This window comes from Acanthopagrus latus, chromosome 12, assembly GCF_904848185.1.
Source record: "Acanthopagrus latus isolate v.2019 chromosome 12, fAcaLat1.1, whole genome shotgun sequence".
Lineage (NCBI taxonomy): Eukaryota > Metazoa > Chordata > Actinopteri > Spariformes > Sparidae > Acanthopagrus > Acanthopagrus latus.
In genome coordinates this window covers 23,943,343-23,958,370 of record NC_051050.1, presented here as the reverse complement: position 1 = coordinate 23,958,370, position 15,028 = coordinate 23,943,343, and the positions used below count along the sequence as shown (strand labels likewise).

The following is a 15,028-nucleotide window of genomic DNA, read 5'->3' as shown; positions in this document are numbered from 1 at the left end:
ACTTTTAACCACCAAAGAACGGCACATTTTTATAATATTTGTATTAGACATTGAGGTATTAGTATGTAAATGTAATTAATGTTGCAGCTGGTGGACATCAGGTGTGAATATGTGCATGCATCTGCCTCACAGCTGCAGCAAGGCACAAGTATAAAGTATAAAAGTAACTTGAAGTACTCCTAAACTGCACTTTACTCCCCATAAGCATTTCTAACCCATCATATAAAGTACCAAAGTGTTTCTAAGTGTGTGCAGCAGGTCCTGGAGTCAGAACCGGTCCAGAGTTCTGCAGCAGAACATGCTCCTGCAGCTGATTTTGCGCTTTCAGCAAGAAAAAGAAATCCTTTAATCGCTCCTAGAGGCGGCGCACAGTGCGCATGCGTCAACATTCACCCAGCAGGTAAACTCCACCATGGCGGCGAGAGGCCATGTGCAGGATCCCAACGACAGGAGACTCAGGCCGATATACGGTGAGAGCTCACTGGGGAGCCGTGCAGGTGTTTGGTAAACATGCGTGTGATGTGTGCGGGTGCGTGTGCGTGAAGCAGAAGGTGGTGGTGGTGGAGTCGGAGCGGGGTGGAGGGAGGGAGGGAGGGGGAGCAGCGATGCGGCCCCACCAGCTCCAACCACGGTGTCTGCTGCCTGCAGCGCCCAATGACAGTGCACCTTACCCGGGCTGCCACCTCGCCGGGCTGGGACGCGGCTGCCGCGGGTCTGTGGGTGAAGCCGGGTGTCCCCGTCTCACAGCTGGGGTCAGTCCGGGTGGTGTTACGGCGCTGAGCGGCGCCGACTTGTCTGTCGTCCGGCTTGGCTCATTCTCAAAGTCGAAGTGCTTTTCTCCTTTTTGCTAACGGTCGCTGTTTGACAGCTAGCTAGCGTGCTAATGTGTCAGCTAGCCAGCCAGCCAGACCCTGAACATGCTGCAGCCGTGTGAAGGTTTAAAAGAAAAGTTCGTTCCCTTCGTTCCTCAGGCTGGTGAGGATCTCCGCTGTGATCAGCTGTCCGTGTCCAGTCTGAACGTGAAGCCTCTTTACAACTAGCTTGATGTGACACGGTTAGCTCCCAGCTAGCATCAGGAGAGGTGTAAGGACAATGCTCCAAGCTAGGAAGGCTAGCTAGCTAGCTTGTTAGCTTACCTGCTAGCTAGCTTCTAAGCTGTCACAGCTCACGGAGGCAGAACAGTGCGCTGCCAAATAACGGAAATAAAAGACATTCACTGTGTTGTAACATTTAACAACTGCGATGAATCACACATGTGGTGTTGTAGTGTCTTACTCAATATTAATATTCTATTAGCGTTGTATAAATCCATATTTAAGCGTTAGTTCAGGGAGCTAGCTGCTCAGAATGAACAGGTTTTTTTTTTGGTTTTTTTTGTTGGGAAGTTTGTCAAAGCTAACAGATAGCAGCAGTGTCAACTCTGCAGCTGCAGGACAGTGAAAATACCAAACACCAAACTCTCTTTTCACCACAAGTCTGCAGCCTCAGGGGTTTCTTTTTTCTTTGTTTTGTTTTGTTTTTTGTTGTTGGCCTGGTTTGGCAGCAGACCTGAAGTGATGTCTGAGTGTTGGTGACATGTTCTGTTAGCGTCCTGTGATGGTGACAGTCCAGAACAGAGAGAATAGACGTGACATAATCACTGTGAACTGTCTGGCACAGTTAATTTTGGCAGCCAGCTGTCATGAAGAGGCTAAACTGAGGTCTGTGTGTGTGTGTGTGTGTGTGTGTGTGTGTGTGTGTGTGACTGCAGACACACAGTTCAACATCTCTCAGTGGTCCAGAGAGATGTGTGTGAGGATGGAGACCTGATGTATTGATCAATATATACAATCATTAGTGTGTTGATTTGGTCTTTAATGATGAAATCTCCTTGAAAAGAACTTAATGTTTGGACTGAGTGACAAAATCAAGTATTGGAACACAACAGTCTGATAATGCAGCCATTAAAACTGAGACGTATCACCATTTATCAATATCCAAAATCTGAGAGGATACAAAATTAATATGATTTATTAATAGTTTCATCAAATTAAACTCTGTTATCATCATCTGACGTCCAAGTTAATGTATTTAAATGGCTTGTTAAGTTGACCAACAGTCCCAAAATCTAAAAATACCAATTTATTGTCGCCTCAGACGAAGACGATCCTCACAATTAAGAAGCTGGATCAATAAATGTTTGTTATTTAAGCCTGGAAACAGCCCAAACAATCTTCAGTTTTAGTGTTGTAGAGGAAAGAAACCAGAAAATTCTCACACTGTGCTCAGGCTGTGTTATCAATGCAATCAATACGTATTGATTCTGAACGCTCACAGTGGTTTCAATGCTCATTTTCTGCAGTATTGATAAAGCAGGACCGGCTCGACTCCTCCACAGTGAGATGCTGCTGTGCTTCACACGCAGTGTTCAAGCCGTCATGTGTTATTCTTTAATTCAAAATGTGAAATATGCAGCGGATCGTACATGTGTCGTGTCAACGACACTGAAATCAGACAAAAGAAACTTCTTGAACCAACAACCAGATTATCAAAATGGAATAAAACTCATTGCGAACAGTCGACATAGAAACTGCGACTGTGTTGTTTCTGCTCGTCTCCGCCGTCGTGACATTGACGCAGCGACCAGCTTGAACTGGTTCACTGCAGAGAGCTTGTCTCTAACACAAGACGATGGCGGTATTGATCTTCAGGACAGGAGCCGATCAGACGTCTGACGAGGAAGAAGAATGATCCAGTTTACGTGTTGTTGCCTGTAAACGGCAGACAGTATTGATCCCATATAAAGGTGGAGAAAACCCAGATTAACGTGATATTCTGTGTGTCGTGTTTCTGCAGATTATCTTGATAATGGCAACAATAAGATGGCGATCCAGCAGGCGGACAAGCTGCTGAAGAAACACAAGGACCTGCACTGTGCCAAGGTGAGTGACGGAGGAGCGAGCCTCACTTTTTTGTTTTCTCTGCTGCCGGCGTGAGAACGTTCAGCTGCTCTCTGATCACTCACAGATGTTTTTGGTTTGGTTTCCTGAGTCCTCAAATTAACAAACAAAACTAGAATACCTGTTTTAATAAGACGTAGTTTCGTTGTGATGTTGGTTTTAGATGGAACCAGACGTCAGAGCGCTGAGCCTCCTGTGAGAAGCTCTGTTAAGTTTTCAATATGAGGATTTTGATATCTGCTCTGTCTTTCTCTCAAAAACATCTATAATTTATAACGCTTTAAATAATTGGGGGAGCTCCGGCTTTGACAACTGTGCAGGGAACATCTCCTCGGGACACGTGGACACATGGGCTGCGTCACAATTCTGGGGCTGCGTCCTTCGAAGGACTCGTCAGCCGTTGCTAAATGGGACGGTCCGGCCTTCGGAGCATTTTTTGGTTGCGTCACCAGATGTTTGCGCCCACGATTTCTGCTGCCCAGACCCACAAAAGTGGAAATCTACGCCACGCATGTCACCATTTTCTCTCTTTATTTCTTCTTTTTCGGGCATGCAAAGAATCTTGGGATATGGGAGGCTGCGAAGGATGGCAGCGATGCATTGGGACAGCCTTCGCCCGGCGTTCAAATGTGGCCTCCGAAGGATGCTAATCCTGAATTGGGACGCAGCCATAAAGTTTTTTGGGGGCAGGAAAGTGCTGATTGTGCACTCGGAAGCGATGGGACATATGATGGACGCTGCTCCTGTAAGGTTTCCTGTCTGTTTGTTTTTATTTGACACCGAGACATCAGAGCGAGGAGGACGTGGCAGCATGACCTCATCCACAGGAGACAAAACTACAGTGATTGTTTTCACCTCCATCTTTCTGCAAAGTTGTGAGATTTTTGACTTGAAGCACTCGGAGTGTCAGAGTAAAGACGCCGGGCACTGCAGCTTTTCTCTGAGCTGCTGCTGCAGACGCTCGCTCCTCATCGCTCCTCATCGCTCCTCATCGCTCCTCATCGCTCCTCCAACAATAAAACCTCTGAACTTTATATTTTCACCCTCAGGTCCTGAAGGCGATCGGTCTGCAGAGGACCGGGAAGCAGGATGAAGCGTTTTCTCTGGCGCAGGAAGTGGCCACGCTGGAGCCGACTGATGACAACTCACTACAAGCTCTGACCATCCTGTACAGAGAGATGCATCGTCGTGAGTACACACACGCACACACACACGGTTATGACATCACTATGAGGAACGGCGTGTCAGCTGGCGTGCGTGTTGTTCACAGCGGAGTTGGTGGCGAAGCTGTACGAGGCGGCGGTGAAGAAGGTTCCTCTCAGCGAGGAGTATCACTCGCACCTCTTCATGGCGTACGCTCGCGTCGGGGAGTACAAGAAGATGCAGCAGGTGAGAGCGCTCAGGTCCACACCTGCATGTAAACATGAAGACGCTCGTTAAATAACTGACACAGTCAGAATAACAAGGAGGATGTTCACGACTGCATCTTCGCTCTTTACAGGCGGGAATGGCCTTGTATAAAATCGTCCCCAAGAACCCGTACTACTTCTGGTCCGTCATGAGTCTGGTGATGCAGGTAAAGAGCGCAGACGCTCACATTCCCCCAAAATCTTGATTTATTCTCATCATGACACGCGTGCTTGTGTTGTTCTGCGGTTCAGGCCATCTCAGCACAGGATGAGAAACTGTCCCAGACCATGTTCCTGCCGCTGGCTGAACGCATGGTGGAGAAAATGGTGAAGGAGGAGAAGATTGAAGCTGAAGCGGAGGTGAGTCGAGCGTCTGCGTCCATGTTGTGATGTCTGGATGCAGAAACTCAGATTCAGGTTTAGATGTTTGTTCGATGGTTCTGCATTTGGTTTGGTTATCCAGGTTCATTTTATTGATGAGGCTCGTTTCCACCAAACACAAATCTGTCTCCAGAAGCTTTTCTGTACATCACACAACTCCCTCTGTCCCCCGAGACCCTCGAGTCAGATCAGGAAAACTCCCCACAAACCAGTTTGACCGGGAAATAATAGGAGAAAGGTCAAGAAACATGTAACAGATGTTGCTTGTTACAGAGTTATTCGTGTGAAACTACAGTCAAGACACTCAGGATGACGAGGATGCTATGAAAGTTAAAATTCAAGATTATCACATTAAGATTAAGACGTTTCCTCGAGCTGCTGTTCTTCCAGTAAAAAGATTTGTTTATCTTTGAAAAACTTCCCTCGAAGCAGAAAGTAAAACATGAATTCCCCTTTTTCTTTTTTTTTTTGCTGGTCTCACACTCTGTTCTGTCAGAGTGAGTTCTGTCTCTGAGTTCCTCATTCCTTCTTCACGGTTAGACGGATGTTTCTGCAGATGTCTGTTGATTCTGACTCGCTGATCAGAAGTGTGTTGTCACACGATCCAACAGAAACTTCTGTAGGTTCAATCTGACCTGATGAACAATGAGCGCTACTTTTAAGCCCAGGTGATAAAAAATGGTAACTTTTCAGTGACTGCGTGACATTTGCTGCCGTTAACGAGTTGCCTTAACAGTTTATGACGTTGTGTGTCGAGTCATCGTGATTCTTGACCAGTAAAACATGGATAACATCTGTGTTGTGATGCAAAATACACAATTCTGTTAACGGTGGAAGGTAAAGTGGCGACAGACGGTTTCATAATGACTCTGATGTTCACGCTCCGCCAAGTTTCACCTGGAGACGCTCTTTATATTTTCACAAATTAGCAGACAGATGGAGGATTTTGTGATAATAATTAATGTTTTTTGATGTGTGTCTTCAGGTGCAGCTGTATTTTATGATCCTGGAGCGTTTGGGGAAATGTGTCGAGGCTCTGGACGTGATCCGAGGCCCGCTGGGAGGTACGAACGTTTCTGTACAGATAAAGATCATCAACATGTCGTGAGTCCTTCCTGTTCCACACGTGTGAATACAAAACTCATCTTTGACTGTGTGTGTGTGTGTGTGTGTGTGTGTGTGTGTTCCCGCAGAGAAGCTGACCAGTGAGCTGCAGAGCCGAGAGAACAAGTGTATGATGCTCTACCAGAGGCTACAGCGTTGGCCCGAGTGCAACGCTTTGGCCCACAAGCTGCTGCTCAAAAAGTGAGTTCAGGCTCACACACACACACACACCTGCTGACGAGCTGAATCAGTTATAAACCTGTGTGTGTGTTTTCTTGTTTGCAGTCCTGACGACTGGCAGTTTTATCCTTCCTACTTCGACTCTCTGTTCCACCTGATCGATCAGTCGTGGAGCCCGCCGGAAGAAGGCGAACAGTGAGTACCATCGCTTCGATTTCAAATGGAGGCTGGTGTGAGTGTGTGTCGAGCAGAAGCAGGATTCTTGTTGTTCAGCTCTAAACGTAGGAGGAGAGCGGTCGAAGGAATGTTTTTCTCTAACAGATGAACGTGACCTGTGTGTTTCTGTGCGTCTGCAGCTGTCCGGAGGGCGCCGTCCATCACACTGTGGCTGAGGTGGTGAGGTTCGTGGAGGACAGAATCAAAGGAGAGGACGACAAAGACTCTCGAGCGCTCAGAGGACCTTACTTAGCTCGGCTCGAGTTGATTCACAGACTGAGAGAGCGAGGCTGTCCTGAAGAATCCCAGCTAGGTAAAAAGCATTTTGTTTTTGTTTTTCTCCTCGTTCTGCAGCTTCACTCTGCTTTAACGTTTCTCTGTGTCTCTGAGCAGGAGAGCCTTTAGAGCTGATGGTGCAGTTCTTTGGGAAGTTTGGGGACAAACCGTGCTGCATCACCGACCTAAAAATATACCTCCACCTGCTCTCTGCTGATCAACACGTTCAGGTACGACCGAGCCGCAGCGGTGTTTGTTGAGCTGCCTCCTGTGAAGTGTCGGACTCTGAAACACATTTCTCCTCTCAACGTTTCAGTTCGTTAACCGTCTGAGTGAAGCGGTTCCTCTGGGCGAGCAGGGCGACGAGGGATTCGCGTTTCCAGACGACACCAAAGCGCTACAGAGGCATTTGTGCGTGTGTCAGCTGAGCCGAGCGCTCGGGCTGCATCACGCGCTCGACGTGGAGGGAAAGCTGCGGCTCATCGCCGAGCTCAAAGCGCACTATCGGCACGGACTGAAGTTTGGTAGGAACGCTTCGGTTCAGTGATAAAACAGACGGTGCTTCGTGTGAACAGTTTGTTCTGATGGGTGGATTTCTTTGTCTCACAGGGACGAACGCTCTGAAGACGGAGCTGCAGTTCTCTGATATGTATTGTCTCATGGCAGCTCACGTATACATCGACTTGTGGACGGACACCGGTGAGTTCCCCTCTCTCTCTTTCTCTCTCTGACTCCTCGTTTGCGAGATCGTCTCTGAGCGTTTCTGTCCGGTGTGTGTCGTAGGGGACGAGGACATGGTGTGGCAGTCGCTGGGCGTCCTGCAGGAGGGTTTGTCTCACAGTCCCTCCAACGCCCAGTTCAAGCTGCTGCTGCTGCTCCTCTACTGTCGCCTGGGAGCCTTCGAGCCTGTCGTGGATCTTTATTCCAGCCTGGACGCCAAGCACGTGCAGCACGACACCATCGGGTCAGTACATGAACACTTTAATCATGCCTGTTGTTCGGGTCATCGACTGAATCCAGTTTAAGATCTCGTTGGAAGTTGAACTTGGACTGAAAACAAAAAGCAGACATTGTTTTCTTTCTCCTGTTCTAATTTCACGCGTGTGTTGTTTCTGTTGTTCTAATGGCGAGTTTTGAAAGATTTGAATGAGATGTTTGGGTTTTCCTGACAGTTTTAAAGGGTAGAAATCATGTGAATAGACAATATTTAGGTTTAGTTATTAAGGTAATTAACACAAACGATGAAATGTGCAGAAAAGTGGGAAAGTGTTGATGTTTCGTAACATCAAGTGTTGGATGATGCTTCCTAACAGTCTGACACAGATTTATTAAATAGGCTGTAACTCCACAATGAATGCATTTAATGAGTCAATCAATCAATGACTTAAATGATTAAATCTCATTTCCTTTCACATTTTGAGGGTTTTTAGTCTTTCTGCTCTCAATTTGTCAAAAGTGATCATAAACTGTGTCGAGCAGGAACTTTATTGTAAAAGAGGAATATTAAAAATTTTTGGAGCGGCAAAAGCAAAACAATCGGCCCCTAAAAGAAGGAAAAGTCAAATTTGAAATGATTCGCGGGTCGATTTCCTTCCTTTATTTGTTCATTTCACAGTCGTGTTTGTCTGCAGACGTTCGTTCAGTCGTTGAAGGAAAACTTCAGGAACTAGAAATGTTCAGCCGACACTGTTTTCTTTCTCTGAGGCGTTTTGATGATTACAGTTGTGTCTGCGTTGGTATTTGTTTGAATCCTACTTTCTGTTTTTCATCTCCAGGTTTCTGTTGACACGTTACGCGGAGTCGTTGGGTCAGTTCGCTGCAGCCTCCCAGTCCTGTAACTTCTCCCTCAGGTTTTTCCACTCGAACCAGAAAGATGTAAGTCGATCCCACCTCAGCACGGACTCACATGTTCTGATGTCGCCTCACCGTTCGGCCCTTTTTTATTTTAAATCTATCTTGTTTCTCTCCCTCCAGACCTCAGAGTATATCATCCAGGCGTATAAGTACGGAGCATTTGAGAAAATCCCAGAGTTCATTGCTCTCAGGAACAGGTTGAACCAATCACTGCACTTTGCTCAGGTCCGTACTGAGAGGATGCTGCTCGATCTGTTCCTGGAGGCCGACATGTGAGGAAATACTCAAAACAAACACAACAAAAAAATCACAGCAGCTCGTGTTGCAGACTTGAGTTCTTCACTGAGACGTTGTCTTGTCTTTTGTCTTTCAGTGTGTTGAGTCTGGAGGAGAGTGTGAAGGCCATGTCTCTGTCTGCAGAGGAGGACGACATCCCCTGGGACAACATGAGGGACAACAGAGACCTGACTGTCTTCACCAGCTGGGACCCGAAAGACAGGTGAGTCGTGATGAGTCTGCAGTCAAGCTTTCATTAGTGAAACTGGAGCGTTTTGATTTTGTTCTTTGTCTGCTCATCGCTAACACCGTCTCATCGCCTCCTTTCCGTTTGCAGACAGTTAACTGAGGATCACCGGCGTCGCTCTCTGGAGGAGGAGTCGGTGTGGCTGAGGTTGCGCTCCCTCACTCTTCGCCTCCTCGCCTCTCTGGCGGCGTTGGGACACTCGGCCTCGCAGCAGAACTCCGAGGTGACCAACGAGAACGGTGTCGGAGACAAGTCCTCCATCCTCAGCAGCCTGCTGTCTCAACTCAACCAGACTCTGCAGACGGCCGTGCAGATGGCAGAAAAACGCGTACAGGTCGGTTTAAGTAAATATTTCAATGATACTGTGACACAGATGGTTAAAAAAGGACCTTGTGTGTCACGTGTATGAGCGCTAACACCAGCCTGCATCCCCCCTTCTCTAAAAGTTTATGCAGAACTGAACCCTGATCATCCACTCGGACAAATTCACGCTCGTTATTTGGATGCCCAAGAATAAAATTCACAATTTAATAAGTCTCCTTTCCTCTATTCCTTTGTTGTGGAGGAGGGGATGTTATCCTGTGTTTCTTAACGTGAGGCATTATGTCCCCTCAGTGTTGCCGTAACGCAGGAGCTGCTCATTAGCGCTCTGCTGTAGCTGCTCTGAAGGCAACTTCCAACTGTCTCCCATCACCAGCGAAGGGAGTCAGATCGACTCGCACACCTGCCCCGGCGGGCGTCCGCCCAAACATCCCTTTAGCTAAGTTTTTAAAAGGGTCTTTGTCTTTGCACCACATGTCGTGATTTAGCTGCGTCCTCCAGCTAGCTGTACTGAAGCTAAAGGTGAGAAGATGCAGAACAACAACAAAGAAACACGGCCGCCCCCAAATGTGACCGAGCAGCAACAAACTTCTTATCATTTGTGTGCGATACGACAACTCTGAGGGGACGCTGCTTTCCTTTTTGTGCTGTCTACTGCAGGTTCCAACCATCATAACCTCACATGTAGCTCCCTAAACAAAACAAACTATACTGATAGTATCTTCTACATCTTCCCATTGAATCCTTGCTGAACTCATGTCCATGTTGTGTTGTAGTATCCATTCCTGGGACCCCCCTCCACCCGTCTGGCCCCGGCGCTGTCCAGTGGGAGCTGTCAGTGTCAGGCTGCAGCGCTCCAGCTGTCGGTCCACATACAGGAGCTGGAGACTGTCGGACTCGGTGAGAACCGGCAGCAGGAACATGAAACGGATCTCTGCTCTGACCTTTTCTTTTTTTTTTTAACTCACCACTCTTTGTTTCTTTGTTCCCTCTCAGACGAGCCGTCGGAGCTGCAGACTCAGATCTGTAACGGTTTCCAGTCATTAGTAGTTCAGCTTCAAGGTGAGTCGGCGGCTGGATTTCACAGGGAACTTTGCAGACGGTTTGTTTTGGTTCTGTTACGCTTCATGTTTCCTGTTTTGTGTCCACAGAAATTCTGAATAAATGCAAAGGAGATGTGTTGGAACTGAAAGAGGGCAAATTAAAAACGCAGCCCTCCTTATTAGAAAACTTAATCTTCTTTGTGGAGGTGAGTCGTCACACGTCATCGCTACACTGGATCTGATGTGTCTGAATATGAAACTGATTCATGCTGTTCCTGCGCAGACGGTGTGCATAGTCTTCTGGATGGCGAGTCACTGTGCCAAGATCCTCCGACCACTGAAGACGAGTCTACAGAAAAAGAAGAAGAAGAAGAAAAAGGATGCGAACACAGCGATGGTACGGTTTGACCCGTCACTCTTACTTACTCTCTGTAACCTGATGATTAATCCTCACTGCTGACCGTCCTCTGCTGGTCTGTGTCTCCTGCAGCCGGCGGTGGTTTGTGGCTTCCAGGAGCTGACGGGGAGCTTGCAGGACCTGCTCGCCCAGGCTCTGGAGCATATAAAGGGGCAGGAGACAGGCCTGACAGCCCTTAAACTGGCCAGTTTAAGCTTGGACGGATGCCCCGAGGTCAGTGTGCACGAACATGAAACCTTTCTCTTTTCACAGAAGCTCCTCATTTTGCAAGAAGATTTCCTTTTTAGCACAGAGCAGGATGTACCACAACAATTCAAGAAAAAATTTAAGTTTTTTTTTTTTTGTAGAACATCAACAACTTCGACTCCTTCAGCAGCATCCACGCTGTATGTTTAGCTTGATTGACGCTCTGCTGCTGGCTTCAGAAATATAAACCTGCTGTGTGTCTACAACAGTACTTTCCCTATTGTGTTACTGTGCAGGTAGTTCTAACTGTAATTCTCCACCGTCATTACCTTCAGAAAATACAAGATAGTTAACCATGTCAGCGTAGCTAACATTGAGCCATTGCTTCATGTTGTCTATGCACTTGATTTTGTCGCTTTCTTTGTGTTAAAAGCTGATTTTTAGAGCGAGCACGACGGCTACACTAGCGTAAACAGAGTTCAACCAGAAGAGCATAACCGACTACCGCTATGAACCATGGGTAAACTCGCGACATGGATAGATTAGTTTGGTCTGTAAAATGGTGAAAGATGGCGATCAGTGTTTCGTAAAGCTCAACACGTCGTCCTCAAATGTCTCGTTTCATCCACAACACAAAGATATTCAGTTTACTGTCATAGATTAAGAGAGAAAACAGAGAATACTGATGTTTAAGAAGCTGGAATCAGAGAATGAAGTCGCACCATCACTAAATGTTTCCAGCCTGGAGCTCTGACGATTGTTTTTTTATTTTGTTTTTTTTTTTAACTTGTTTCAGGATGAAGCTTCGTTTATGAAGGCTGCTATGGACAAGGTGCAGAGCAGTTACCTGCGCTCTCTACAGGAGGTGGGAGATCTGCTCAAGAAGAGAGCGGAAACTATAAAGAACCTCAAGATCTGAACACCATCACACACACACCCACCCAAATAAAGACGACTCTACCCCCCCCCATCATCATCATCATCATCATCATCAGCCCCTGAACGCCCCACACCGCCGTCTGTCAGCCCACCAGCCAACCCACGAGCCCGACAAACCCGGCTCGCCCCGGCTCGGCTCGACCCGCCCGCCTGCCGAGCACACAGTCGTTACTGACCTCCCCCCCTTTTTTTTTTTCTTCTTCCTGTAACCTGGATTTTTTTGTTTTCTTCCTCTTCTTTCACCTTTCAGACACACAAACACACCTCTGGGACATTTGCAACTCTTATAGCACACGAGCTTGTAAGTAAAAAAACAATAAATCATGACTTTATACAGCAGTTATAAGAAAACTAGGTGGGGAGGAAAAAACAAAAGAAAAGAAAAAGACGCGACTCCTTTTAAATATTAAAAAAAAACAACAAAAAAAAATACAGAAATAGAGCAAATTAGGAGAAAATGAATACGCAAGCAGTTTTAGATGAAAACTAATCTAATAAATTATTGTACATAGAGAAAAAAAAAAAGAGCAACTACCGCTACAATATACGACACAATAAACCACTATTCTGTTCGTCAGTTATGTTTCCTCTTTATTCCTCACTTTGGTTTCCTTCTGGTGACACACACACACACACACACACACACACACACAGGACTGTTAACACTAAGGAGGAAACGTGCTGCTGTTCCAGCTGTTTCTCTGCGTCGAGCGGAAACGGGCACAATTTTATTATTTTTTTTTGCATTGAACTGAAGGAAGCGAGGACTGAAAGTTTCCCACTCAACTATTATTTTTCTCACTTTTCTTCCTTTTTGGTTTTTGTTTTTGCTTCGTGTACTCGTGTGTCGCTTTGGTACCGACAGTGGAGCCTCCTCTGTAGTCGCAGTATTATTATTATTATTATTATTATTATTATTATTATTATAATAATGAGCAGCGGTGGGATGGACGCCGCCGCTGTTCTTCTTCTTCTCCTTATTTTTTTTATTCCTAGTAGAAGTGTGGTGCTCGTGAACATGTCTGCTGTGGAATAATCGGGTTGTTCCAGCACAAAAAGAAACAAACATCAGGCATGGATCCAATCGTCAGAATCCTTTTTAAGACTGGACTGGTTTATAGTGATTGAATGAACATCTTAAAGGAGCAGTTCACCCCAGAATCAAACATGCATATATATATTTTTTTTTTACTCCTGCCTGTAGAACTTTTAATGCACCTGGATGTTTTTTGGTGTGAGCTGCAGAGTTACTGAGATGTCTGTCTGTCTCTTTCTAGAAATCATGACCCGGTTATTTAAAATAATCCAGCCATTGTGGTGAGCAGGAACTACTTTCCTTCCTAATGAACAAAACCCACCGACTGTATCACCGAGCAGAAGGAAGGAGTTGGATGCATGTTTCCTTCTGCGCGTTGATATGGAAAGAAAGTAGTTCCTACACGAAACTACTCACAAGAAGGTGTGTGGATCATCTTGAGTAACCTCTGCTAGCTGAGTTCAGAGGTGAAATATGTATCTTTTTGTATTTTGGGGTGGACTGTCCCTTTTAAATATGAATATCTACCAAAAACAGTGTTTTTCTCCTCGTTGCATCATTTCCTCTGACACTGCAGAGAAACATCACCATCACACATTTCTCACGAGTATCTATTCACACAGAAGTGACGAAAGTACAAAATCCAGTCTGCGTTTAGTCGTCGAGCAGGTTCTGACCCGAACACTGAGCGGGTTCTGTCCGTACAGCCAGATAGATTTTGATGCAGCTCTGCAGAATACAATAATCCGGGCTTGTGTGTGTGTGTGTGTGTGTGTCAGACGAACATTGGACCTAATTGTAAATAAGCGTGGAGGCTCTGGTGTGAACGTGAGTGTGTTTTGTAGAAGCCGCTGCAGTCGATACTCTGAGATTTTCCGTGTGTTGAATGTTTGTTTTTTTTGTTTTCTTGTTCGTTCCTGCTCAGCCGCCTCAAGTCTCATGAACCAAAAGCGACTTCATCAGCTTCAGCATCTTCTCAGATCACAGCAGACAGTGACGTAGTTTACAGACGTCACCGCGAGCGCTGATGCAGGACGTGAGCAGTTTGACTTTTGTTTTTGTTTTGTTGTTGTTGTACTATTTTATTAAGAATTCGGCAGAGCAATGTGAACATGTGAGTAACTGGTGAACCCTCCCTCTTCCTGTTAGTCTTGTATACAATCACACACACACACACACATCTGCGAATAATAAATGCCTTTTTCTTTTGTTTTGAACACTCGAGCCCGTCTGTCTGAGCGGATCGGCGGCTGCAGAGAAGACGTTTGTGATCAGACTTCATGTGTTTGTTGTTGTTGTTGTTGTTGAGGTTCAGAATAATGGTCGACAATCTGGAGCGTCATCTCACCACCCTCTTTTGTTAGAAAATGGAAAACAGAAACACTGGAATGTCAAAGCTTTTTTTAAATAAAAAAAGTAAATGTGAGAGATTTGTTGTTGTGATGTTTTGATTTTATTTTCTTATTTACAATATTGTTTTCGAGCTGCAAAGGCTCCGGATGAAGTTGTGTGACGGCTGTTTTCTGAATAAATGAAACGTTTCTGTTGATTCATGTAGGTTGCAAAATTTTATTTATTTATTTTGAGAAACAAGGTATACTCAGTATTTTGTTGAAAAACTTAAGTAGTTTAAATTCCAGGAAAATGTTTTTTTTTGTGTTTGCGTTCAATGGTAAATTCAAATTAACTTAATTTTTTTTCATCTTGAAGTGTGGTATCTGAGTTTTACCTGTCCAAACTGAGCAGCTACGTTTATTTATTTTTGTTTATTTATTTATTTTGACCAGAATAACATTTTTTAGATAAATAATAATAATAATCAACTGACATCTAGTTACATGACTAAAGTCATTTTAAATATTTTCCTTTTTTACTTTATGAAAAAACAAAATTGATCTTACTTTTTTAATCAATCAATCCTTTTGGTTTTGATTTATAAGCAAATATAAATTAAAATAATCTCATAATTTATCAGGGAAATTCGGGTGTTGCCGCAGACAAAATAAATACAGATAAATGAATAAATATTAACAAATAAATAGAAAAAAATTACAAATAAAAAATTGGAACTGTAAAATATTTGAATACTATACATTTGTGGTTGTTTAAATTTCACAGTTTGAAATAAATATATATATATAAATATTTTGACAATTTTTAAGGATGTGTGTTTAAAGTTTAAGGGCCCTTTGTTGTTTTTAAA

The 15,028-nt window shown here is 45.0% G+C and overlaps 1 protein-coding gene across 1 annotated transcript; it reads left to right on the top strand.

The window, feature by feature from the left end:
- Positions 1 to 216: 216 nt before the first annotated feature.
- Positions 217 to 14,251, top strand: naa25 (N-alpha-acetyltransferase 25, NatB auxiliary subunit). The gene is made up of 24 exons (XM_037116923.1): positions 217 to 470; positions 2,836 to 2,921; positions 3,989 to 4,127; positions 4,210 to 4,328; positions 4,441 to 4,515; positions 4,601 to 4,708; positions 5,715 to 5,793; positions 5,923 to 6,034; positions 6,119 to 6,208; positions 6,370 to 6,542; positions 6,623 to 6,735; positions 6,822 to 7,029; positions 7,115 to 7,204; positions 7,289 to 7,469; positions 8,281 to 8,380; positions 8,480 to 8,631; positions 8,733 to 8,858; positions 8,973 to 9,216; positions 9,980 to 10,103; positions 10,200 to 10,265; positions 10,355 to 10,452; positions 10,530 to 10,643; positions 10,737 to 10,877; positions 11,647 to 14,251. The coding sequence occupies exons 1-24, from the start codon at positions 413 to 415 to the stop codon at positions 11,767 to 11,769; spliced, it is 2,919 nt and encodes a 972-aa protein (XP_036972818.1). The 5' UTR covers positions 217 to 412; the 3' UTR covers positions 11,770 to 14,251.
- Positions 14,252 to 15,028: the final 777 nt, after the last annotated feature.

What these genes read in the sequence shown, in the direction of transcription:
- naa25 (XM_037116923.1), top strand. Translation starts at nt 413, where the DNA reads ATGGCGGCGAGAGGCCATGTGCAGGATCCCAACGACAGGAGACTCAGG. An exon ending in TCGGCACGGACTGAAGTTTG is followed by an intron (nt 7,030 to 7,114) that starts GTAGGAACGCTT and finishes TTTGTCTCACAG; the next exon opens with GGACGAACGCTCTGAAGACG. An exon ending in ATTAGTAGTTCAGCTTCAAG is followed by an intron (nt 10,266 to 10,354) that starts GTGAGTCGGCGG and finishes TTGTGTCCACAG; the next exon opens with AAATTCTGAATAAATGCAAA.